Source organism: Taudactylus pleione, unplaced genomic scaffold (assembly GCF_031769625.1).
Source record: "Taudactylus pleione unplaced genomic scaffold, aTauple2 ptg000279l, whole genome shotgun sequence".
NCBI classification, from domain to species: domain Eukaryota; kingdom Metazoa; phylum Chordata; class Amphibia; order Anura; family Myobatrachidae; genus Taudactylus; species Taudactylus pleione.
The window spans coordinates 1,837,821-1,865,276 of record NW_028284681.1 but is presented as its reverse complement, the minus strand read 5'-3'; the positions used below and the strand labels follow the sequence as shown (position 1 = coordinate 1,865,276).

Below are 27,456 nucleotides of genomic sequence, written 5' to 3'. Positions count from 1 at the left end.
GGCCCTTGCAGATAAGGTTCACCGGGTTTCATCAGCATTAGATTTCCCATACAAACATGGGTTCCTTCTGTGCATGCATGTCTCACACCTCCGCACTGCACTAGAAGTCCATAGTTGGGTTCACAGTTATAAATCCTTAAATAAAATAATAATAAAAAACACATGAAAATATAAAGGAACATAAAATTGTTAATAGGAAAAACAATCATTATTGAAATATAACTTTGTAAGGTTCATGATCCCTACTACCTGAATCCCCACTATCTGTATTATATTCCCCCTTCATGACATCTCATCAATGATATATTAGCAGTTGGCAATAGCGGCACCTATGGGAGATTGTAGCTGATTTCATGGCTTCTCTTTTTCTTGGTCAGGAATTTCCAGTTGTGCATTCATAAAGCATGTTACCTACATCTATAATTACACATATATCCCATACTCTCCTCTATGGCTCCATTAATGATGCTCTATGAATTGTATCAAGAAAGCTTCACTATGTTTCCAATTGCACAGTTCTTGTTAAATTGCAAGTTTCTTGGGCTGGGTCTAGTTAATGAGGAGTATGGAATAGTACTGTGTACTGGCATAATATGGCTGTATGTAAGTTTTGGTTTGTAGAAGTCGTCTTCTGCTTGGATGTAATTACTGTTACCCACCCTATTGGTCTTTACCCACATAAATAAAATTGTAGGACTATATATGGTGCAGTCTATAAAGAACTAACCAGGGTGTAGCCTGTGGTGCTATAGTATGAGTGGGTTAAAGCCTTCACTTGCTTTACACACATATAATAACAGGGATGGATGCAGCTAGAGTTACACTTTTCAAGTGTATGATGTGGTGTCCTACAGCACTCATGATGCGCCTAGGTCCTGGAATGGGTTTCTGTGCCAGTGAACTTTTGCCTGCAGTCTGTTATCAAAGAGTACAGGAAGAACGGAACATGGAAATGTTGACTTGCTTGCTGTGCAATTTTAAAGTTTGTTTTTCAAAAGGAATCATCAGATCACGAGGTTCGGACATCTGTTAATACCACTTGTTTACCGGCTTTTATCTGACCACAACTGCTGAAGTAACAACAGTGGGAATTCTGAACCCATGATCACCCGGCCCTGGTGTCTGATACTGATCACATCAGAGTATTGGGTTGGAATGTCTGGACAAACAGCCTCACTGTAATTAAATATTAAAAGATGACTAAAAAAAGGGTAGAATCACATGATGCTGAACTATAGACAGTGACCTTAAATAGCAACAGTAAATCTTGTACAGTATATAACAATCTACATGAATAGCAGGATGCTGGTCTCTACATATGTCACCTGGATATTATGCTTTTATATTAGCAGATACACTTAGGTGCCGAAGCAGAGTTGAATGCAAGTTGTCCGTAATTGCTCCCGGGTTGCATAGAGTAAATGCGTATATTTGGTTGCACGCTTAGTTGTACGCATCTGTTGGCAGGACTCAGTGGCAAACACAGGATCTCTAGAGGGGGGGGGTTCCAAATGCTTGATTTTAGAGTGAGTGTGGCCTGTCCATGAAGAGGGCATAATTAGCTCTTATCCAGCTTTAATATGTTACTACAAAGTATATTGTGTTTCATAATTCCAGCATATACAGGACCAGCGATCACAGTAAGCCATTAGATACGGCAGTAGGTCCATCCTGTCTGAGCAGAATGTTTTTTTTTCTTTTGTAGGCACCATTCCTGAGCATTGGAGCAAGTCCGGGAATCTGAGGGAGCAGCAGAAGAACTTAGCACTGCCCAGGACATATATGTACATATTGGTCTCCTTATGTACTGGATAGTGTATTATACAGTATTAATAAATAACCCTATTGATGGTCTATAGCAGTGCACCCCTAACAGTGCATGTTTTCCACATCTCCTAGTTGGTGCACAGGTATATTTATTACTGGCTGACACATTTTAAAAGATCCACAGTTTGTGCCATTCATTTCATTTGTGATACTGAGAAGAACATGCAGCACTAGTAACATTGTATTATATTACTAGTTCTATTGTGGTCATGGTGTGAGCTGGGGAGGGGGGTTTCCAGGCAGACGGAAACCCCCCCCTGCATTTGCCTATGGGACTGACCACATCTGTACTTTCTTTCCTAGCAGTTATCATTATTACTGCACACTTGCACGTCCCTATACTTGGTGCAAAAAAAATAGGTCTGAAAATTCACGTTTCAGCCCACAATTCCTTTAACATAAATTCTGCCTCTGTGGAAACACACTGTTACCACCAAGTTGCATCACTTCAGCTGCAAGTAGAGATGCACATGAGTTGTACGTGACTCTGCATCACTTCTTACGTACACTTGGTTCCAGAGAATTATGCAGTGTGATAACATGTAAGTAACCTCTGTAAAATCTACGTCAGCTCCCTAGTTTCCAACCATTTGAAATTATTTCCAGGGATACTTTAGTATGTAATGCACAATACTGCTTTGGTGGACCTTCATATTCCAAACTTACCTACTCTCCCATAATGTCCGAGAGACTTCCAAATGATCTGGTAGTCCCCTCCACCCGGAATACTAGGTGGTACTCTATCTCTCACACGTCCTAGTGAATTGAATCGGGAGGGGGCATAGGGCCAGGAAATGAGAGTTGCGACACTTTAGCACTGCCCCTTCAGAGACCCTCGATTTGCAGCACTATGCAGTGAGGCGGTGTTACCTAATGATGCAACACCACCGGCCATGCACCATCGGCAGAGTTGTGGGGAGAAGTAAAGTGCCTGCAAGTATGACGTATACTAAACTCCCGTCATGATTTGTTCTCTACTAATTTTTATATATTTTTGCATATTATGAAACACCTTATTAATTTATTTTAACCTGTAAGTTCCAGATAACAGGAAGAGCTAATGAAAATGTCACTGTATATGAGATTTTTTATTATTTCTGAATATATTTGGTGTACACTGAAAAATATGAACATTTCCAGGAACAGAAAATTCTAATTTGAAGCCCTTAAAACTTGGGACTGACATGGGGAATTAGGACCAATTGATAAATATGAATGCTAGGTTCTGTACATCTTTCAAGGTTACTATCTAACAAAACTTTCATGAGTAAATGTTGGGTGCTCTTTAATATATGTGCACTGTTGCTATTGGTGTTTGCGCACCATTTTCATGCATTTCTCTAGTTTACAGGGGTCCTCTAATGTTTTTGTTTATAATCAGAAGTATTAAAAATAGGATGCAATTATAGAATTTAAAGATGACTAATCTAAAACAGAAATTACCTTTAAAAAAAAAAAAAAAAAAAAATAGAATACTGGCACACTTCCTTTCTGTCCTCATGTGAATAGTTTGTCAGCAACCCCTTTGAGCCAGCTTGTCCAATGGGCAGGAAATATGTGCACTTTGTGAAAAATTAACTTTCATTTAAAACTATAGTTGCATGCACACACAACGATGTTAGTGAACGATTTTCATTCAGATTTTCCTTTGAAAAAGTCAACGAAAATCGTTCACTAAAAATTGTTGGCTACTAAAATAATGAACGGTATTCAAAAACGATGAACGATTTTTTAATCATGCATACAATGAATGGAAATCGTTTATCATTCATTCTGCACAACATGAACGATTTTCTGAACGAAAATCGTTTGTTGGACAGTCACAATGGATGATGAACTACAAACGTGAACGCGAATGAACGATTATCGTTCAGCTTAAAAAGATGAATGATTTTACAAACTATTTAACAATAACGTCGTCGTTATAGTTAAATCGTTCAAAAAAATCATTATGTGTGGATGCACCTTAAGTATTGAAAACACACAATGCATAGCATGCCATGCAGTGGACTTGAACTCACAACCTTGTGTCTCTCACTTAACACCTATTTGCTCCTGTGTAGCAAGCCTGGTAATTCTTCACTTAGATCACTGCAGCTAAGCAGATCTATGTGGTGTGTGGCTGCAGGCTAGTAGAGGGGCAGCACGGATTAACTCAGTACCCCCTATTAGCCTGCAGCCGCAAACTACATACTGTAGATCTGCCTGTCAGCAGTGGTCACTCTAAACTAACAATTACAACTGCTTTATATATAGTTACAGTTTACAAGGCTTACTGAACAGTGAAGTGTGTGTGATTCAGTACAGAGAATGATGTACACTTATATGTTTTCATTTTAATTATATTTGTATTGTAAGAGTATGGACTAAGAACTAGGAATAGAAAGGGAAGAGTATGTATTGATTGTTAAAATTCTTCCCCTAAAAGAAAAATCTAGATCTGCCCCTGAATTGACAGTCAGAGACTAAGCTGTTTGGAGGTCTGGCCGAGCAGCTCTGCCTCCTGGCGCTCTGCTTGACAGGACGGTTGTAAGGCATACTGGGGGATGATGGGAGCCGCTCGAAGAGCAAAGAGGAGAACGCCGAGAGCTATCGCCGAGGAGGGCCTGTGTGCTTGAAATGTCAGGGCCAATATTAAAGTCCCAGTCTGGGCCTACCAGTGATAGACCTTTTTTCTTCTTATTTCCTTATATATCTTATGCTGGGTACACCGGTACCCGACTTAGGCCCATATTCAATTAGACTCGAAAAGCCGAGATTCGCAGAAAAGTATCACCGATCTCGGCTTTTCAATTCCAGCCGCTTTTCAAAACGCACCTATTGCGCACCCTGCAATAAAAAAAAACACCTAACCCATCCTTGCAGACCTACAAAAAATCTATTTTGCTAGTTTTTATGCATGTCCCCCCACTTTACTTTTCACCCCCAGCGTGTGCCGGGTTGCTGAGACTTAAGAGGGAGGGAGGAGGGGGTGGCGCCGGGCCCCTCCAGCAGCCCGGGTAATTAGTACTCTCTCAGCACCCCTGTACACACCTACCGATCCGCTACCAATATATAATTTGTTCGATTGAACTATATCAAGTAGTGTGTACCCAGCTTAAAGGTTATTACTTTGGGGGGGGGCTGGAGGTGCACGTGAGCCGCTGCACCTGCCGCCAGTGTCCCCCAGCCCAGCGCCGCAGGGAGGCTCCAAGCCGGACGCCCGCTGAGATTTTATTACCAGAGTGCCCGGCTCCTTCCCTGCAGCACCGTGGTAGCTGGAAGCTGGAGTTCTCACCTGAACTCCAGCTTCCGGCTCTCCCCACGGGCACTATGGGAGAGATGTCATAAATCCTAGTTTCGGCCCTGGTGATAGCATTGATATTGTCAGTGGTAAAATTCGCCAAATATCAATGGTGATAGCTTCTACGTGCCTTTGCATGTAGAAGCTAATTCACTTGGATGGCATGGTATATCAGGCTGGTGATAACAAGAGAACCATAGAAAAATGCTTAGTGTGCAGCAACTTCTACATTGTGAGAGGAGGTGTGTATAATGTAAGGCAAAGTGGTATATGTAGTGCAATAGGCAATTGTGTTATATCATACCTACCAACAATTGACATTCCCTAATTGGGACATGGCTACACTACTTCCAAAGGGGATGGGTGGCGTGTATGAGGCATATCCTGTCACAACTGTGTAGCCACATCCCAGGAATGTGTCTAGTGCTTTTGAAGCACAAGACTACCTCTAATCTCACTCCCCAGCTGTGCCCTTAAACACCCTTGAATTGCTGCACTCACCAAAGGCCCACTATGGTGCATAAAGCCATCTTTCCCAACTTCCCTTGAGCATTCTTGCCTACTTTTGAAAAAGCATTTCAGGGAGATTGTGAAAGCAACATGTATGAGCGCGCGGGAAAGTGGACATGTGCTGCTACATCTGGGGAGCGTGTCAATGAGCCCTAAAGCAGTTGGTAAGATCTACTTGTTGATGAAAACACACTGATAATTTTCAGAAAATGCATGTAGCCATAGGGATCATTGTGCCTTATAACCAATGCAGGGAAATTATACTAATGATCCCATTTCAATGTATATATCTGTTTTTTCTTTTATATAACAGCTTCATAATGGGAGTAAGGCACAATCAGGGAGATTACTAGACTCTTCAGGGAGTCAGGAAGATTAGCAGTATGCCCTTGAGTCAAGAAAACAAGCCAACCACAGAATGGTGGGACTTTCCTCTCAAATTGGGATTGCCCTATTACGGATCCCAAGGCTGCTCTGTGTAAACCCCCTAGAACCCAGGCTAACGAGGTCTTCCGACACTAACAGCCACCACTGTTCCCTTTAGAACTAGAAGCGTTCACCGGTACTTAAGTGGCCGCCTGGTCTTACAACTAGGAGTAGTAGTGGTTTACATGTATTACCTCTGGAAACCAGAGAATTGGGTGAGATACTGGATAAGAGTAAAAAGTCAGTGGAGCGGCCTGGGAGATGTTGGTGCAGCTTTGCAGTCGGTAGTGCAACTTGGAGAATAGATGGAGAAACTAGAGTCAGTGGTGCGGCTTTGAGCGCAGTTCGCGTGACTTTGAGTGCCGATGGTGCGGCTTTGAGGCAGTGGTGCGGCTTTGAGAGGTGGTGATGCGGCTTTGAGCACCGGTAGCAACTTGAAGGCTGATGGAGTGGCTAGAGAGCTGGTGGAGTGGCTAGGGAGCTGGTAGCAGCTTGGAGGCTGATGGAGCAGCTAGAGAGCCAGTGGAGCGGCTAGGCAGCTTGGAGGCTGACTGAGCGGCTAGAGAGCCGGTGGAGCAGGATTCACAACAACCATGATAATAATGCTGACCATGCAGCAGAGCCGAGAGAGCCACAAGGAACGCTATAGTCTGTGAGGTGGCAAAAGGTCGGCATGCACAAATAGTAGCAGGAACCAATCATGCCGTGTTGTGGATAACATGTGCCTTCCTGTGGCATCTGGATTGCCTAGCAACCAACGTAACGGCACCAGGAACAATACTGCCAGAAGGAGGAACATTGCTGGATAGGAACAAGTCATGAGCGTGACTTGTAACAGTATCCGCCCTTGATACAGGGTTGAAGAACCCCCAGAACCCGGTTTGTCAGGAAAATCTCGGAAGAAGTATTTTCAGCCTAGGAGCATGTAGCGCAGTCTCTGGGACCCAGGACCGTTCCTCCAGGCCATAGTCCCTCCAGTGCACCAAAAACTGCAGACGACCCCTGGAAAACTTGCATTGACCATGGACAACACTCGAAGGAAGTCTGGATGGAAATTTGGGCTTGAATTTAGCAGAGCTGAAGACCGGTTTGAATAAAGAACAGTGAAAGGTGTTGTTGATGTGGAGAGAGTTAGGTAATGGAAGCTTGAAAGCTACCAGATTCACCTGAGCAATGATTTCTTGGAGTGGAGAGAAACTTTACGAAGGCTTAGATGTACCTTGCTCCAAATGCGACGGAGCCGAGAAACAGAAGGTGAATCGGGCACATTGGAGAAACTGGAATCAAACGAATTAGCCCTGGGATGTTAACCAGTTACACAAAAGAAAGGAGAGACTGAAGATGCTGAATTGCACGAGTTGTTAAACAAAAACTCCGCAAGAGGCAGATGAGAAACCCAGTCGTTATGGCATTTGGAGACATAGCAGCGTAAATTTTGTTCCAGAGATTAATTGGCGTGTTCCGTTTGCCTATTAGATTGAGGATGATATCCTGAAGAAAAGGAGAGGCAGATGCCTAAAGAGGAACAGAAGGTTCTCCAGAACTGTGCAACAAATTGTGCTCCCCGATCCGAGACTGCCCACAGGCAATCCATGCAGGCAAAAGATATGCTGGAGGAACAACCCAGAGAGGTCTTTGGCAGTAGGGAATTTAGACAAGGGAATGAAGTGTGCAATTTTGCTGAAGCGGTCCACGACTGTCCAGATCATGGAACAACTAGCTGAAACTGGGAGATCGACAAAGTCCATGGCAATGTGAGTCCAAGGTCTCTTAGGTATAGAGAGAGGAAGTAACAGACCTGAAGGAGCTGTCCGCGACGTCATATTTTGGGCACAAACCTCACATGCTAGGACAAATTCGTGGACATCAAACCGAGCAGGATAGTAACTCCTGAGTCTTACTAATGCAGGTATGACCAAAAGCTCATTGAGAAATTGGAAATCCAATAAGACTGACTTTCTGAATTTTTCTGGTACGAACAAAAGATCAGGAGGTTTGTCCGAAGGTGTTTCCAACTGACAGGCCCAAATAAGCTCAGCCAAATTCCGGGTGATAGCAAAGAGAATGTGAGAATTAGGAATAATGGGTTCATCGGAGACAGTGGTCTGCTGAACTGGTACAAAACTTCTGGAGAGAGCTTCAGCCTTAATGTTTTTTGACTCCAGGACACAAAGAAATGATAGAATTGAAACTGGTAAAAAAACAATGCCCAACGTGCCTGCCTGTAATTCAACCATTTAGTAGATTGAATGTAAGATAAGTTCTGTAAGAACAGTGACTTGATGCTTGGCCCTTCCAGTCAGTACCTTCAGTCCTCAAAAGCCCATTTAATAGCGAGTAACTCCCGATTATCCACATCATAGTTGCGTTCTGCAGTGGCGAACTTCCGGGAGAAAAAAAGCACTGGGGTGCAACTTTATTGTCTGCAGAATCCCTCTGGGACAAAAAGACTCCAGCTCCTATCTCAGAGGTGTCAACTTCCAGGATGAACGGGAGATCCGGATTAGGGTGGCGGAGAACAGGAGCCTGTGTAAATGGGGCCTTAAGATCCTCAAATGCTCGGACAGCCTCGGGTGCTCAATTGAGGGTGTCTGCTCCTTTTTTGGGTGCCACAATAGCAGAGAAGAACTTGCTGAACCTTCTGTAGTAATTAGCGAAACCAAGGAAGCACTGAATAGCTTTAAGGGAAGATGGTTGGGCCCACTCCAGTATCGCTTTGACCTTATTCGGGTCCATAGAGGACTCCTGGGAGGATATGATATAGCCTAGAAAAGCAATTTGACTGACGTCGAAATCGCACTTTTCCAGCTTAGCGAAGAGGTGGTTTTCTGCAACTTCTGAAGAACTTGACACACATGTTGATGACTCACGGACTGTGAGTAAATGAGAATGTCGTCAAGGTTTACAATCACAAAGACTCCCAGGAATTCACGAAGGACATCATTGATCAGGTCTTGAAAGACCGCAGGAGCGTTAGCTAGGCCGAATGGCATGACCAAATACTCCTAATGTCCTGAGTGAGTACTGAAAGCCATCTTCCACTCATCACCACTCCTAATTTGGATCAAATTGTAGGCTCCCCAAAAGTCGATCCTAGAAAAGATTGTGGCTTGATGCAATTGATCAAAAAGGACCAATATGAGAGGTAACTGGTAGGAGTTTTTGATGGTGATATTGTTGAGACCCCTGTAATCGATGTTAGGATGGAGGGAACTGTCCTTCTCAACAACAAAAAACTCAGCCCTGACTGGAGATTTAGAGGGGCGAATGAATCCTTTAGCCAATGCGTCCTCCATGGGCTTTGTTTTCGGGCACCGACAAAGCATATAACCGACCTTTAGGTAACTTGGCACCAGGAACTAAATTGATGGCAGTCATATGGGCGGTGAGAAGGAAGGGCATCAGCCATTTGTTTGGAGTAGACATCGGAGTACTCCCGGTATTGGTTGGGTATGGCTGAAAGAGTTTCAGCAATTGTAGGCTGAGCCGTCCAAACAGGTAAGGCAAGACAACGAGACTGGCATGCATGACTCCATCTTATGATTTTCCTCGGAGGACCAGTCAATGACTGGATTATGATCCCTGAGCCAAGGGAGACCAAGAACGATGGGTGCTAATGGACACTGGAGAAGGTAGAACGAGATGAGCTCCGAATGTAGAAATCCTACTAACAACCAAATGGGAGGTGTTTTGAATTTAATAAGACCATTGGAGACTAGTCTTCCATCCAGTCCGCAGATAGGGATGTCTTGATCCAAAGGGATTGTGGGTATACCCAAAGATTAAAAAAAAAAAAAAAAAAAAGCTATCCATGAAATTGCCAGCTGCACCACTATCCAGAAATGCAAAAGTGGCCAGAGTAGAGTTGGACAACTGCAGGAACTAGAATGGAATTTTTGGAGGAAATGGGAGCCAGGCCTAAATGCAATCGCTCCTGAACACTTAGGCCTTGCCTTTTACTGGCTTGAGTGGACAATTACTCAAAGAATGTCCCTTGTTCCCGCAATACAAACAGACCCTGGGAACGTCTACTGCATCTCTCTTCAGGAGGTAAACGAAAGGCACCAATTTGCATAGGCTCTTTCGGTTCCGAAGACTGAACCAAGGTGGGAGACCGATGCAATCTTGTAGGAAAATTCTGCTCCCGTCTTCGTTCACGGAGACGACAGTCAATTCTGACTGCCTTATGCATAAGGTCATCTAAAGACTCAGGGGGAGGATGCTGAACAAGAATATCTTTGAAGGCCTCAGAGTCCAAGACAAAACTGGCTGTGTAAGGCCGGGTCATTCCAACCAGAGTCCACTGCCCATCTACCGAATTCAGAAGAGTAATCTTCTGCTGCCTTCTGACCTTGCCTGAGGGACTGCAATTTTGACTCGACCAAAGCAGTTCTGTCAGGGTCATCATACAATTGCCCATAGCAGTGAAGAAGGCATTGACAGATTGTAGGGCTGCATCTATTGGCGGTAACCCAAAGGCCCAAGAACCCAGGCTAATGAGGTCTTCTGCCACTAACAGCCGCCCGTTGTTCTCTTAGAACTAGAAGCATTCACCGGTACTTAAGTGGCCACCTGGTCTTACAACTCAGAGTAGTAGTGGTTTACATGGATTACCTCCGGGAACCAGAGAATTGGGGAAGATACTGGATAAGAGTAAAAAGCCAGTGGTGCGGCTCTGCAGCCGGTAGTGCAACTTGGAGAATAGATGGAGAAACTAGAGCCGATGGTGCGGCTTTGAGAGTCGGTAGCAGCTTGGAGGCAGACTGAGCAGCTAGAGAGCTGGTGGAGCGGCTAGGGAGCCGGTAGCAGCTTAGAGGCTGAGCAGCTAGAGAGCAGGTGGAGTGGCTAGGGAGCCAGTAGCAGCTTGGAGGCTGATGGAGCAGCTAGAGAGCCAGTGGAGAAGGATTCACAACAACCAGAATAATAACGCTGACCATGCAGCAGAGCCAAGAGATCCACAAGGAACGCTATAATTGGCAAGAGGCAGCAAATGGTCTGTGTGCACAATTAGGAGCTGGAACCAATCATACCATGTTGTGGATAACACGTGCCATCCTGCGGCGTCTGGATCGCCTAGCAACCAACGGAACGGCACCAGGAACAATACTGCCAGAAGGAGGAACATTGCTGGATAGGAACAAGTCGTAAGTGCAACTTGTAACAGTTAGTAGAGAAATCACCAGCATGCAAAATACGAGCGATCTAGCACACGCCGTGTAACAGCACTACCAGCGTTTTTAGCCACCTTCTCAATTTTATCTGAATCTAGCCCTCCGTATAACTATCTATGCGAAAATCTTGCCCTTACTGCTCTGGCAGTCAGTTTTTCAGTTACTGATAGCTTTGCTGAGCAAGGAGACTGCAATTTATGGTGGCATTATTCTAATATATGTATTACTGAGTATAACAAACAGCTGACAATTATGGCTGTTACCTGCTGTCGAAACTGGATTATTGGCTGAGACAAGATCAGTTTAAAATTGAATCGCAGCGACACCATCTTGCAACTGGCCGCAAGATGCCATTTTGCGAAATGGCTGCCTAAGCGCCATTTTAGATAAACTCACACTTTAGTACATGTGGCGATAATACTATTAGCATCATGCGAATGCATCTGTGACCATCGCCATAAGTTACGGCGATTCACCAAAAGCCCATTTCATGACTTTACGTATTATAAAGGATATATTTCAGAAATGGCTTTACAGTATGTCAAAATTGGATTGCATTAGCTGAACAGAGCAAATGGCCACGTGACAACTAGCTTGTGTAGATAAGCTTCCTGGATAACGTCTGCTCTCACTCCAGGTGGCCCGGCTAGAATACACACCTTACATTAGCAGGCTTCCTGCAATGAAATAACTTCAAAGCCAAGAGTGTTATCTTAGGTCTGGGTCTTGTAGCTGGGCTAATTTGTATTCACACAAGAGTCTGGGAGAATAAAGGGCCTTTTCTTTTGAGCCTGGGAAAGGTGGGGGCTGCTGAGAGAAGGGGCATGTGGAACTATAAGGCTCAGCATTCAACACTGCTAGGTGTTCACTTAGTAAGTGAGATTTAAGTGCACTATTCCTCATACACACATTAATACACACAATTGCTCTGTTAACTAGTCACGTATTAGCGAATGCATAAGACCTTGTGTGAAAACACTGTTTTATTAGCTTCATGCGCACGCATCTGCCCCAAGTTAACTAGCGTCTTTATATCAAATCCTGCATACTCACACATTACATATCCACATAAAAGGTTTAATAAGCTTTAAGGTATAAGATTTAAGTTTGTTCAGTTAGTATAAATGCTGTGAAATAAAGATATTTGATAACTAAGGTTTTATACATGCTAAGAAAGCCGTGTTTGGTTTCGTATTGATGCGTACTCTTTCAACAGAATTCCGGTATTATCGGTGTGGAGATCACATCATGCATTCTCAACTTATGGACCGCAGAGACTTCAAGCAACAAAATGTATATTATATGAACAACTGTTAGGATGATTGCATGGGGTGGGAGGGCAGAGACCCCCAGTTGTTGGAGGCTGGGTTGAGTCTATTTGAACCAGCCTGTTAAACGCTCTGTAACAGATGCTTCCCCCATGGGAGCCAATGGCATAAACAACAAACTTCTCTATTGTCCTGTCTATTCTGGGGGGGTATAAATGTGTGCTCCAACACTGGGTTCTTAGTCTTCTTGCTGAACGCTGAGGGACGAGGGGTTTCTTGCTGATGCCTAACATCTGGACCAGAAAGCGCTGCGTATGTATACTGTACTTGGGTCTGTATAATTCCTTTGCGCCGAATTGTGTATGGATCAATAGCGTGTAACTGACTGTACTTTTACCTGAATAATACTTGTGCTTTGGAACCACAGATTCCAGGTCTTAAGTCTTTATTTACTGTATGACTGCGTACGCAAATTAGCGTCATCCTTAGAGGTTTATAGGTAGGATATTAGAAGGTATAGGCAGGGGTATATAGAGGTTCTGATCCAGTATCATTACTGGATAGAGATTCATAGTATGAAGATAAGGAAAAGATAGCTATGCTGGTAGCTCGGTTAGCTAATATGGGTTCAGAGCTTGGCTCCCTGGGCCCTGTGAAGGCTGCTTATCAATAATATGTGTTGAGTATTACATTTTTTACTATGGCTTTATGGCTTGTCATTATACCCTGATGGTAACATTTTAAATAATAAAAGTTTTTTTTCTAACTATTTCTAAAGAGGTGTGCTGGATTTTGTCCACTCAGGACCAACTGCTATAAATTATGTGATCCTGGCACCCTTGATTAAGTTTTGTGTGCTGCCTAAAACTTTTTTATTATATATATTTACAGTATATAATATAGCAATTTTATTAAGGCCAAAATAAAACCCTTTTTTTTGTATATTTTTATGTCTGATAAGGAATAGTTATGTACATAGTAAAAGATTGTGACTGGACGGCCTCAGCCTCCACTCCCGATCACAGATTGGGTTTGATCCCCACTGGGTCTCGGGGTATCAGGGATTCCCGCTTACCATAAGTGACCGCCTGTCACTGACTCCACCCACTGCGCAGGGTATGTATGTCGCTGCCACCACCAAACTCCTCCCATCGGCGTTTGGAACAGCTTACTGCTTTGCATGCGTTGACTAGCTGTGGCCACACCTCCTGTTTGTGTCGGCTGATATTCACTGATCCCTCGCAGTGGACCAGGCTCTGCCTGGTAGTTAGCAGAGGGAGCTTTAGAGACACTTGGCTCAATCCAGAACAGTCGGAGAACAGAATAGTGTTTTGCGCAATTCTGTTGGTCGCAAGATGCAGATGCAGTCGTACGGAAAAGATGTTTATTATTCAATGGTCTTTAAAATTACCCTTCCCCTTAGCATCAAGGGGGTACAGCATACAGAGATCTTCCAGCCAGGGCCGGCGCTAGGCTTTGCTGTGCCCAGGTCCGTCCTGTGTTACCGCACCTTCCCTCCTCCGCTTCCTCCCCCTGAATAGATAGCGCTGGGAGGGAGGGTGGGCGTTTTTTCCGCCCGCCGGATACAATGGCGCTCCGGGCGATGGCCTGGCTTGCCCGTGCCAAGAGCCGCTACTGCTTCCAGCAGTCTTGATCTTCAAAAGATATACAAAGATGTACGCACACAGGGCTCACATGCCCTTCTTTTATGCCATTCCAATACACATTACCACAGGGGGTAAGTCCACCCTGGGTTCCTTATAGCCAATCATGCTGTCTCGCAAAACATAAATAAAAATATATTACATTTCACAGAAATTAACTAAATTTCTTCCTTACCACCCAAAAACATTTTGGCTTTCCTAAAACACACAAACTTAGGATAAACTCTCTCTCAAATGGTAAATATAATTTTTCACAGGAACTGATAAATTGCATTCATTCTTTCAAATACGAGGAACAATGCATAAAACCAGTATGGCATTACCTGTGTTAACACCTCCCAGTTCTTAGGAAGTTCAGTCCAATTAGAGCGTCTTAAACACAACCAAATTGTTTTCCCCAACTTGCTGAGTATTATACACAGAGACACACAGGAGCCTTCCTAGCCTGTATTTCAAAGAAAAGGCTTGTTCAGTCAACATCAACCCTCCACTGCCAGGCTAGGGCCATTACCATATCTATCCCTAGGTGAGGATGTCTAAACAGCAGTTTGTCTCCAAATGTCAATACCAGTTACATTTCTACAAGATCATAGCCTGTACATTCAAACATGTTTCCCCAATTTCAAAACTGTGCACAGCACTTTAAATAATAAAATGCAATATCACCCTTAAATCTACAGTACATGGCATCCTGCGCCTAGATTGTCCCTTTAAAGATGGTGCCGTGCAATGAGGGTTAACCCCTTTCGTCCCGGGGTGGCGATTTTAGCCACGTGTGGTCGGGCTCTGGCCACAGTTATATATGTTATATACAGAAAGAAGCGTAGTGTTCTGTAGTACTACCTAAACAAAAAAAATAAATTAAATACAATTAAATTGTGCCTAATACCGGTATACTAACACTTAACAATATGCAAACAATGAGAATCGGCAGTATAATGTAAAGATATATGCAGAACTGTTGTAGCTGTTCCTTAGGAAGATAATAATATATGCACCACACTGCAAAGAACATTCAACAGGTCAGGATGCACAGATATCCTTGTTGTGTTGCACGCAAAATAAAGTTTGATGGATATGCAAATGCTTTGTGCACCAAGGTAAGGACCAATGTTTTCTAAATCCAGTGTGATAAGTATCACAGTGCAGTGGTATAACTAATTAGACAGGGATATTGCAGCAGGGTAATAGTGATATGCCTTGAGCATTTTACTCACCTGGTCCTGCTGCATGTAGTTTCCCCTGCTTGTTTTGCTCCTTATCCTGGTGTCCATCCTCCTTTATATTATCATCCAAGGAGGTCACGATTCCCTTGGTAGACAGAGGGCTGGAATGGTGTACGGGTGTCCGCCGGCAAACTCTCATACACTGTAGAAGGTAATTGCTGCATGCTTCCGATTCCCAAGTTGCAACGCGTTTCGCTTGTCACAACAAGCTTGGTCAGGCTCAAAGGGATAATCCTATGTCTGTATACACATCTTTTTATTCTAATGATCATTGACGTTATCTTAGCAGAGGGACTGGTGTTTAATAGATTGCATCTGTTTAAATCTGTTCATTGGGGATCTGATGCCCATGGTGGATATTCGTAAATATATAAAGTTGAGTGGTTTAGAGACTGCATATATAGCATAAAGACTTACATATAGGTATAGAGGATTACGTATCTACTGACAGTTACAGACAAATTATATAAACACTAATCTACGGGAATAAAACATGTTGGGTTGGAGGTGTAGTGATTATTGATGTATACTTCGGGATTGGAGAGTGTAACAATTACATGGAAATTGGGCACGATGGGTGTACCAACTTAAGATGGCTATTATCCTTGGATATAGTATTTTGACCCCTTAGAAGACAATTTATTGTACATAAGATCCATAGTTCTAATGTAGTATGATGGAGGGGGGATATATTCCATATTTGTGCTGTCGTTGGTTTATGTGCAGATCGTATACAAATAAATGAGAATAATAGAAAATAAGTAGATTAATTAAAATGGAGCAATAATAAATAGATACAATATAATAAATAGTAAATATATGTAATAGTATGCCCTACTAAAAATATTGATGTACGTATCGTAGAAACAACTTGTATTTGTACGAGTTCTATCCTTGTGTTGTGTATATATATCCCTTTTACATCAGTGTAGGGGCTCGATGGTTCCAAAAATTTATTTATATTTAACTACACAAGTGACGCCTTGTAAAGGTGGTGGGTTGTATAAATCTTTGTGTGCAAAAGGCTGTGCCGGAGCTAGATAAGGAGAGTAATTTCAAAATCAATGTTCAGCCCCTTCGGAGCTAAGGTGTCCGGCTCGTAGATTGTCTTGGTTTCTTCTTAAGTTAGTATACTTGTAAAATCTCCTCCCCTCCATGGTGCTTTAATTTTTTTTAAGGTCTGTAAAGATCAGGGTTGCAGGGTTACTTGCATGTCTTTTTTAAAATGTACCGGGATGCTATGATTTTCCTTCTGATTCTTGATATTGTAAAAGTGGCCATTAATTCTTCCGGAAACCTGAGGTGTTTGTCGGTAGCCAGGTGCTTGTCTTTTATTCTTCCTTGAGGTGGCTTCGTATAAGATCTATGCCGAACGTTGGGGTTTGTCTGTAGACTATCTTTGTTTTTTGAGGAAGAATTGATTGACGTTCTTGGTCTGTCATGCGTGCCATTATGTTTGGCACATATTTTTGCAAATATATTAATTGTTAGTTGCTTTTGCTTATCGTTTCTTCTACATGCCTTGTCTTTCAGATTGTAAAGGACAATGGCTATGTCAGTGTACCTTCTGTTACTTGCTATTCCATTTGTGGTGTCAAAGTCCTCCTCCCAGAATCCAGGTTGCAGAATAAGGATAACCTCTAAGGGGCTCCAGTTTGGTGAGTAGAGATTGTAAAGCCTGACAGTTCTTCTGGTGACTATCATGGACATGTAGCTAAGATGCCATGGTACAATATGAAATGATATATGATAGGTGGTAAGATTATTATTAATAATAATAATAATTAGTATTATTTACACTTACAATCCAGCCACAAAAAATCCAAGTATTGAATTTAGAAGTGACATTGATACATGAGAGAAAATAATTACTATTATTAAATAAAATAATTACTATTCAGCGGTTCTGATTTAGCTATTAAATAAATATATAATTAAAAAGAAGAATAAATACAAACCACAAAAACCTTTCATACTGGAAATGACAGAAGAGAAAACCATAGCATTTGGTATAATAAGTGTATGTTTAAGTTAGAATACGTGTGGCTTAACATGTGTGTGAGTATGGACTGAGCAGTCGTTTCTTGTGACCAGTGAAACAAGAGGGACTGAAGTTTGTGGAACAGGAGTTGGAGAATATCACAATTCCAGATTTGAATGGGAAAGAGGGGAGGTTCAGCTACAGCATCAGTGAGTGAGTATACACAGTGCTTCGCATGTTCATTTCCATGGCAATATGACCATTGATTTTTTTTTTTTTCTCTTTTATTCACAAAAACAGTGATTTTTTTTTTTTTTGCAAGAGTAAAAGGGAGTAACCGCACTGCTTGGAGAAACTATGGTGCACTGCAGATGGGGTAGATTTAAGAGGTGTATAGAAATTTAGATTTGGGAGGGATTTGTTTCAAATCTTTATTATGGTGTAAAAATAAAGCTGCCCAGTATTTGTGGGCTACATGTAAAAGCAGCCCGTATTTGCCCTACATGTAAAGTAAATAAATAATTGTATTTACACCCCTTGCTTTGCAACCTGGTTTGTCCAGGTGCACAGTTACTCCTTTTGTTTTAATAATAGAAATGCTTTTTTTTTTTTAGTATTTGGGCTCATAAAAGTGTGCTTCTTTCCCATCAAATGCACCTACAAAATGCAAATAGTACTCATCATTGACAGTATAAGAAGACTAGCGATTACCATCAACTTTATACAAAATAAAGGTCATCTTGTTGTGGGGGGGAGGGGTCTCTGCAGAGGAAGGTGCACTCCCCACCTAGTTGAACTGGTATCTCATCCAGCGAAAGACAAAAAGTTGTTCATACTCTAAACTATTCCTTATTTTAGACAAAAGTTTTGTGTAAAATAAGTTGTTTTGAAATCTAAGGGGTCTACTTACCAAACCTTGGATGGAGATCAAGTGAACAGAGATAAAGTACCAGCCAATCACCTCCTAACTTCCATGTCATAGGCTGGTTGGCTGGTACTTTATCTCCCTCCACTTTATCTTCACCCAAATAGACCCCAAAATGTGGTAACCTTAACTTACTATTTTTTAAGGTTTTTTTTTTTTTTTATGACATTTTAAATGAACTCTAAGCAACTCCACTTACCATAAAATTCCTAATAATTTAATCTCCTGGGATTCAGTTACAATTCAGGACTCCCAAACTAGCAACATTGGAAATTGATTTGGTACTAGGAATCAAAATTGGCCCAATGGTTGCTATCTAAGCACTGGCTCACAGATGTGTGTTACCTGGTATTGTCTCTTGCAGTGTCCGTGTTACACATTTACAACTGTCGCAGTCCGCATTGTGGTTTCAGCCAGACAAGCAGTTGGTGTTGGACATAAATAATGCATCTATCAGTCTCAACTTCCAGAGAAAACTTCTCTACTGGCTCTTGTAAGTATTTTCCTCATTGTTGTATTATCCGTATGCTCCTCTCTGCGCTAATAATTAGCCACCAGGCTTTTTGCAATGGAGTTTCAGTACTTAGAAATGCAGTTTAGTATCATTATTTATCCCACAGCTATGATGTGGGGATGATCAATGCCTCAGCAGAGGGAGTACACATTAAAACAGATGTGGATCTTGCCCGTGATTCAAAAGGACGACTAAAGATTGCTAACATGTCATGCGAGGCATCTATCGAAAGGATGCAGGCTGGATTCAGTGGCACACTCAAGTGAGATAACTACCACTATTATCCAAGTACTTTCTTTAATATTGCTGCCGTGATTTATGTATTACATTATTATTGCATCTCCTTAAATCTCATCTATATCCTCTTTATTCACTTATATATTCTGCTAACTACATACACAGGCACGATCTCTTGATGTGATTTCAAGGATCATATGGATCTGAAGTCATAATAAATTATACCTTTAACTTTACAGTGTGTGACTAGTTTAGTTAATCTATTTTGTATTCTGAAACAATATTCATAAATATGCACCCTATCAATTCACCAGGAACCAGTGAACATTATTGAGGCATAGGAGAATAGATTTCTCTAATACTGTATATAATAATAGTGCTCTTCTCTACTACGGCTCTTCCCTGTATCCACATACCCCCTGCTATCTCTACTCATGAGTGGTAGTAAGGCGGGCATATTTATTCCTACAGATCTTTGTCTTATCTACCCTCCTGTCTTCACTTGTTTCTTCTCATCATTGCAGGACAGTGTATGAATTTCTTGCTTCATTCATAACAACAGGAATGAGATTCCTCCTAAACAAGCAGGTACAGTAGGTCCACTATGTAGACAAAAGTGATTGGACACCCAAAGTTTCAGCTGGTTTGGCATGGTTTCACTAGTTGTAATGCATGGTCACATTAACTCTGTAAAGTATAGAGATGTTCTCAATAACTCTGTGCTCCCTACATTGTGGCAGTTCTACGGAAACAAATGTTTTTATCAGGATGACCATGCCACCTGGCATGTGTCCAGGGCGATGCTGGACTGGTATACAGAAAATTTGGTAACCCAGATGGACTGACCAGCTCAGAGTCCAGATCTTAACCCCATTAACCTCTGGGACGAATTAGAGCGATGGGTGTGTTCTAGGCTGACTCTACCTTCTTCGGTGTCACTGTACTTAAGGCGGAATGGCAAAACATACCGTCTGCTGTTATCCAGGAACTTGTGGACAGTTTGCCAAGAAGGGTGTCTGCCGTACTCACTGCACATGGTGGACCTACAAAGTACTGACGTCAATAAAATCTGATTGGACACTGACAGCAAACAGAACAATCACTTTTATCTACATAATGTAGAAGTGCTGCAAAAACTATTGAAACCGATGCCTTGATGCATGCTATTTTTTTTCTATTTACTATAAATAGTAATATGCTTGAAGAACACATACTATTAATACTAGGCATAATATAAGAGGAGGGCTGGCAATAAATGGGGCATTAGGAAAAATATGTTTACATACAGGGATGTAGAAAACATTCAAACTGGTTTGAAATGTGATCATATTGCACCAGTTCGGAGGCCCTCAACATGTTTGCATTACAGCCATCAGTATAACTCGATTTAATCTGTGGGTTCAAAATGTGCCTTTTGTGCTAAAATTAGTGGGGGGGGGGGTTTGTTGTTTTTTTTTAAATAATGTGAAAAGCCCTAAATTATACTTTTTTTTTTTTTTTTTATTAATAAAAAATTGACTACGATTTTATTTACAAATTAAACAGTACAGATATTAGAGGGTATATTTACTAAAGGTTGATTTTAATCGATTTAAAATTGAATAAAATTGATTAACATAGATGCTTGGCTTCTGGAGCTAAATCGCACATTTACTAATACGTAACAAAACTTGTCTGTTAATAAATGTGTGATTTAGCCCCAGAAACAAAATCAATGTTGATCAATTTTCAATGATTTTAAAAGGCTTGGGCTGGGCAGACGTTCAATTGATGAGCATAAAAGAAAGGACCCTGGATCTTTAGAAACAGGCTAAAATTAGATATGAAAGAGACCATATTATCCCAACATTTTGCAATTTTAGGCAGGTCTTCTAGATATGCAGGATGTGGCCTAATTCATCACAACCTCTCCAACCCTGAGGGAAAGCTGTGCCAAGCAGTCTCTGGAGTCTCGATGGAACAAAATGCCACCTATAATAGAGCTAATAGGAATGTTCTTTGAGATGAGTAGAAACTGCATCTGGGGGCCTGCCCAAATCCTTTCCCCAGTCAACCTCGCGCATTAGGCGTAAAATAAGGATTTTTAATGAATTAAAACTTTGAGCAATACTGTATTTGAAGATTGTTATGAAATATTTGAGTGGGGTTTTTTTTGAGAATCTTGAATATTAAACTGGTTTACCCATGCTCCATCTTGTTCGACTATCCTGAATTTTTTTTCCTCTTTATAATCTTTTTAAAATGTAAAAAACTCCATGGCGTAGAACAGATTTGTCAAACCTGTTCAAGAATCTATAGACATCCTATATGAACATCTCCACAGCTGGGTAATGAATTATGTCTAATGGCTTCAACACATTGCTATAATGAAGTGATGCTGCTTTTCCATGGGCCATCTACTAGTTACATGTCCCCCAAGTGACAGTCTAAAATTGCCAGCCCCTGCTGCTTATTGGGTGCTGCTTCATCCAACAATAACCTGCACAATAAAAAGTCAGTGACTAAGGGGTTTATGTACTAAACAACATTTTTGGCCCCAGAATTTAAAATAGCAATAATAAGTGCAGTACATCTTTTTTACATTTTTTTTTTCAAAGCCGTCATTTAGTAAATTAACCGCTAATGGGGAGATGTTTCAATTCTTGGGGCCAAATGTAATAGGGTGAGCGTTTAGAAAATGTGAGTTTAGCAGTAAACTATCACATTGGTCATGTTTTATCTTCAAAATGGGAAAACATCTGGATGAGAGTTTACATCGTGAAGGTGCCTACACACATGGCGATATTTTACCCGGTCTCGCCGATTCCGATGTATCGGAACAACAGATCATGTAAAATATGCCCAAATCGTGAGTCCCCACTCACGATCACGATGCAATGCGTGTCCCCGCAGGTCGCACATCGCATCTTCAGATCTGCCGTGCTGTTGGCCAGATCTAACAATCTCAAGTCATTATGCACTGGATAGTTTATGAGGCACAATAGATTGTGTGTCAAATTGGCAGCTTTTTCAGACCAAATCGTGCCCACGACTACCGGGGAGAGTCCAGGGGGAAATCGTACACATTGTGGGATGTGAGCACATCGCTATGGGTGTAGGCACCTTCAGTTTTTTTGTTTTTTTTGTCTAAAAACATGCAAGTTTGTATGTTATCGGACATTGGCAGAGTTTACTGCTAAACTCTCACCCTATTACATTTGGCCCTTGGAGAAAGAGAAAGTGGAGAAGTTGCTCATAGCAACCATTCGGCTTCTGTCATTTTTCTAGCATAGCCTGTAAAATGGCCTTTAGAAGCTTATTGGTTGCTTTGGGCAACTTCTCTACTTTATCACTCTCTAAGGGGTCTATGTACTAAGCCTTGGAGTGAGATAAAGTACCGACCAATCAGCTCCTGTCATTTTTCAAACACAGCCAGTAAAGTGACAGGAGCTGATTGGTTGGTACTTTATCTCTCTCCAAGGCTTCGTACATTGAGCCTTAGACCCCTAAGGCTTGATAAATCTTCCCGTTAGTCTTTTGCTTTTTGCTTAGGACAAATGTCACAGTAGAATCACTACTCCTAAAATGCAAATCTATTTATTTCAAGGGGCTGGGTATGGGTTCCTGGCCGTCGGGATGCTGGCGGTCAGAATCAGCGGCATCTCAACAGTCAGATTCCTGGCAGAATGTCCAAGTATCCCTTATCCAACTTTCCAGCAGCCTAATCCTAACCACTTCCCCCCCCCCCACCTAACCTTGATCCCTAAACCTAATACTTACCGTCGAGGTGTCAGGACTCTGGAGCCGGGAAGCCATCTACATCCCATTCTCTTCTAGAGTCACTCAGAAATGCCTTATACATATACATATATATTTCTGAATGTCCTAAGAATTTTTTTTTTAATGACCTACCTGAATATTCTGGTTAGCTGTCTTTTAATAATCTTTCACATATTATTTTTTAAATATATAATGGAATGCAGACCTGTTTCCACATTACATGATTCTTGTTACAGATCTGTCCAGCACTCAGACATGCAGGGATGGTGCTGCTAAACTCTCTGCTCCACACTATACCTGGTGAGTGTCTTGGGTTTTATACGAAGCTAATTATAATACAAATCTAAATCATATTTGATGCCTAGTAGTCTGATGTGCCCAGCCATGTCTGCTACTAAATACACAGTGGAGCCATACTGTATTAGCTGTCAGATATAATTTGCTGAGCAATATTTGGTGCCAAGCATAAAACGTACATAATATACTGAGTTATATGTAATTTAATATAATATGTAGAACCATATATTTTGCCAAGTCAGATGTACAATAGTATATCTGGTTCCAAGTCTAATAAGTGGAGTTATGTCTAATTTGTTGATATGTCTGAAATGCATGTAAATTATGACATGTAGAGCCATATTTGGCACTAAGGGCTGTATTCAAATAGAAACGAAAAGTCAGTTTCCGCGATACTTTTTCGCCAATGACGTCATTTTCGCCGATTTCATTTATCCCCGTATTCAATTTCAGCGCCTTTTCGTCAGTGTGAAAACGCAATGGGCGAATAAGTTTCGCCTATGAATACCCAGCGGAAAAAAGGGCAGAATTGGGGTTTTGGGATGCAGAGGTGCGGAAACCACCCTGTACCCTTTGTACACCCCCTTGACGCAAATTGTGTAAAAAAAAAATTAAAGTGGGGGTACAAATTCAAAAACTAGCAAAATAGCCTTTGGGGGGGCCTGCAAGTATGGGAGAGGTGTTTTTTGGATTGCAGGCGTTTGCTGAAGGTGCGTTTTTTGGCGCTTTTTAATGCTTGACTTTAGCAACTTTAAAATATGCTTGCACCCATTTTCATGTACCCCAAATTTGATGGGAATACTTATTTTCCCCCAAAAAAGTTGTAAAATGCTATTCTTCACCACTTGCTGAAAGACGCTAAATAGCCCCTATTGAGACCATTTAACGACTCCAAATACCTTTAGCAGGGCTATTCAGGGATACCCATAGTGAGCCTCCATGTCAGTGCATCTTTTGGGGGGTGTCAGGCTGATTTCCCCAAAACTGACAGAACCTTTCGCCGATTTCAGTTTCGCCGGGTCCCATTTTCGGCGATTTGGAATTGAATACAGGGATAAGCGGGGACGAGCGCGATACTTTTTCGCACCCAAAACCGGCGAAGACGGCAAACTCCAGCAACTGACTTTTCGCTTCTAATTGAATACGGCCCTAAATCTGATAAGAGCTATCCCTCCCCGTGGTGCCACCTGGTGCGCAAAGGGATGCTGTGTGTGCAGCGGAGCCGTGTGGCGACGAAAAGGGGGTGCGCCGGTCAGGGAAGGGGTCTCGTGGACCGAACCCCCATGGTGATTACTGGGGTGGGGGGTTCCGGGAGGTGCGGACTGCCCTGTTTGCAGTGCCGGCTCCCTAACAATCAGAAGCTGAGTGCTGCACTTACTGCTACAGTGCAGCACCTGGCTCCTGTCACTGAGGGGGGAGTCTGCACCTTGGTGTCGCCCCTCGGCGGGTGTGATGCCACTGATTTCAGGTATTTCTAACTGTTGTCATCATCCCTCTGCACAAACACTGTCCGGCTCATCCCAGGTGCCACCTTCATCTTGCTTCTTTCTGTTCTACCTGCTGGGTCCCTCGCTCAGCAGCTATCAGTCTAATGGCTGAATGAGCTATACCCTACCTTGTGTTTTAAGACTGGAGGTAGCCCCTGTGAAGATGTACGGTGCAGACGCAGTACCTCGCAAAGACTCTGGCACTGTACAAGACTTCTGCACATAAAAATAATCCTGTGTCATATGAAATAGGTACATGGTGTGCGGTGTGGGCCACCCTGGGCCCAGGTGTACTGCACACTCTGCAGCCAATTTAGTTGCTCCTTTGCCTGCAGTGAACTTTGACAGCCACTCCATGCAGTTATCAGCCAATGATCAATGAACACTGATCGCTGTATAAGAACCGCGGCAGAAGCAATAAAAAGGGCAGGGATCGGAGAGTTCATTTTAAAACGAAGCATTACTTAATTATAATACATATTTTTGCAGTTGGAGTGCCTAAACCTGGGTGTCCAAACTCCAGCGGTGTGGAACTACACATCCCAGCATGTCCTGCCACAGTTTTAGCTATACCTAATCGCAAACCTGTGGCAGGGCATGCTGGCATGTGTAGTTCCACAGATAGAGGGCCACATGTTGAACACCCTTGGCCTAAGCAATGACTGGCCATTCCCACACCAAACACCAGCCATAGTTAACAGGTAAGTTTTAGTTAAAATATCAGTGACTTGATACGGAGAATGGACATTTGCTTATCATTAGCAATGTCCATTAATCAATACATATAAAGGATTTTCATTGTGAACGTGTTTAAAAACAATTAGGGAAGCATAAGACAGTACAATCCAATGAATGACTTGTGTAAGCTACTAGGTTGCAGAGTAAAGAAAATGAGAAATATACAGATATTTTTCTGCACCCCAAAATGCTGGAAAGACTTTAATTTGCTGAAAATCACTTGCTTGCTATCATTTTCGACCATTAATAAAAAGTGCAGAAATCAGTAATTTGACACCTTTTAAGAACCAGTCTTCAACCCGGGCAGTGCTGGGTATCCCAACTAGTATAGAATTACTAAACTATTAACTGCAATTATCAATCTTGGCAAGTAGACCATAGAAAGTAGAAAATAAAACTTTGTGTGCACTTTATTTGCATTTCCTCGACTTTCCAGAAAAACCAACGCCATTGTCTCAATGTCATTTTAATTCCAATTTAATGTATACATATCTGCACGGTAGTAACTACTATAGGTGCAATGGATGTCTTCCATTTGCCCCAATCTAACGCCCTAAGCACAATGCAGTAATGTGAAAATCTATTGAAAAATAAATATCAAAGTCAGCCTACTTCACTTCGCCCACTTCATCTGCAAACATCGGTTTTCAACTCTGTAAACCTTTGCGCAGGGTGGTTTAAAAGCTGCTCTTGCACTGCGGAGTTGCCATTTTGTTATTCATAAATGACCCCTATGGAATTCTCAAAATATTCATGATGTTAATTCTGGTCTTTCAGTGAAGAATCCAGTAGATGATTACATAGGCATTGACTATTCTCTCCTGACTGACCCTGATGTGTCGGAGGACAGCCTGGACATGGATTTTCGGGTAGGAGTAACGTGTACAGTGGCTTTGTCAATAGACATATTTGTTTAGGCCACAAAGATTAACCAATTTGGCCCCCATGGCAACGTACAACAAGTTGTGTTATATAGAGGCATGTTACACTTCACCGCCTGCTTTCTGTGTGCTCACGTCCAGTGGCGGCTCCAGAAGTGGGGGTGCAGCGCAGTCCAAAATTCAAATAGGGGAGCCAGATACAGTACTTACCAGACAATTATTCAGACTGTTAGTGCACCAAATTACAGGGACAAGCGCAACTAGACTGGTGTAGCCACACACTACATAGATCTGCTCAACTGCAATGCTGATTATTTTTTGCAAAAGTATATTGTGTTTCATATAACTAGAATTGGCAGGCTTTTACTGCAGGTGCAGATACTTCCATGTGTAAGGTGTCTGACTGCCATGTGAGAGGTGATGGGTTTGAGTGTCGGGTATTACAGTATTTTGAAATGTGTGTGTTAAATAAAAAGGATGTTATTCATGGTGCTTGGGGAGGTGGCCAGATTGAGGGGGAGTCGGACAGGGAGGAGACAGGGGCAGCCAGGATATCCAAGAAGAAGAAGCTACAAGTGAGAATTATCATAAACCGAAAATTGACAGACGTCTCGTGCCCTGCACCATGGCACATGTCTTACAGCCCTGCAAGTGTGTAGTATGTATAATCAGCAAATTTATAATATGACGAGCTTTGCACTGCAATGTTGCATTTCGGCCTAGAAACATGTTCCAAATTATTATAACATGTAAAGCTAATAATACATGTATTAAAGACAGTCTCTGTATTTTGCACAACATATGCTCTGGAGCCAAGCATACGCAACTGCAACAATGTCAAGAAATATGCAGCCCAGTAACAAATCTACTTGCAGCAGAGTATGAGTAACTGTGCTCTAATGCTGTTTTTTCGCACAAAGGGCCTGATTCAGAGTTGGGAATAGAGTAAGCAATAGCAAGTAACTGTATACCTGGACAAACCATATTGCGATGCAGAGGGAGCAAATACATACAGGGTAAATACTGGCTGCGTTTAGGGATGTAGTTATGAGACCAGGGAACGCATGGCCGCCGGTCTCAATCCTGACACTACAATACCGGCAGGGGATTTAACATAGGTATCGAAATACAGACGCCTATGTTAATCCCGATGCCGGGACCAGACAGGATGCCTGACCGATCGTTTAGCACCGGAGGTAAGTAGCGATGTAGCCGGGGATGGGGGGGGTTAGGTTTAGGGACCCCCCCAGGGGGACCTGGGG

At 42.2% G+C, this 27,456-nt stretch overlaps 1 protein-coding gene across 3 annotated transcripts in view; it reads left to right on the top strand.

Moving 5' to 3' along the window:
* Positions 1-27,456, top strand: part of PLTP (phospholipid transfer protein) — a 61,459-nt gene that overhangs the window by 20,331 nt on the left and 13,672 nt on the right. The window contains exons 2-9 of one of the 3 annotated variants that reach the window (XM_088481923.1): positions 1,706-1,784; positions 16,909-17,033; positions 17,470-17,569; positions 18,646-18,774; positions 18,902-19,057; positions 19,557-19,620; positions 23,028-23,091; positions 26,091-26,182. In XM_088481923.1, the coding sequence (XP_088338049.1) occupies positions 16,922-17,033; positions 17,470-17,569; positions 18,646-18,774; positions 18,902-19,057; positions 19,557-19,620; positions 23,028-23,091; positions 26,091-26,182 (717 nt within the window). In that variant the 5' untranslated portion in view covers positions 1,706-1,784; positions 16,909-16,921. Of the gene's footprint in view, positions 1-1,705; positions 1,785-1,820; positions 1,911-16,908; positions 17,034-17,469; positions 17,570-18,645; positions 18,775-18,901; positions 19,058-19,556; positions 19,621-23,027; positions 23,092-26,090; positions 26,183-27,456 lie in introns of those variants that run through there. The other 2 variants (XM_088481924.1, XM_088481922.1) reach the window with 2 other exon arrangements.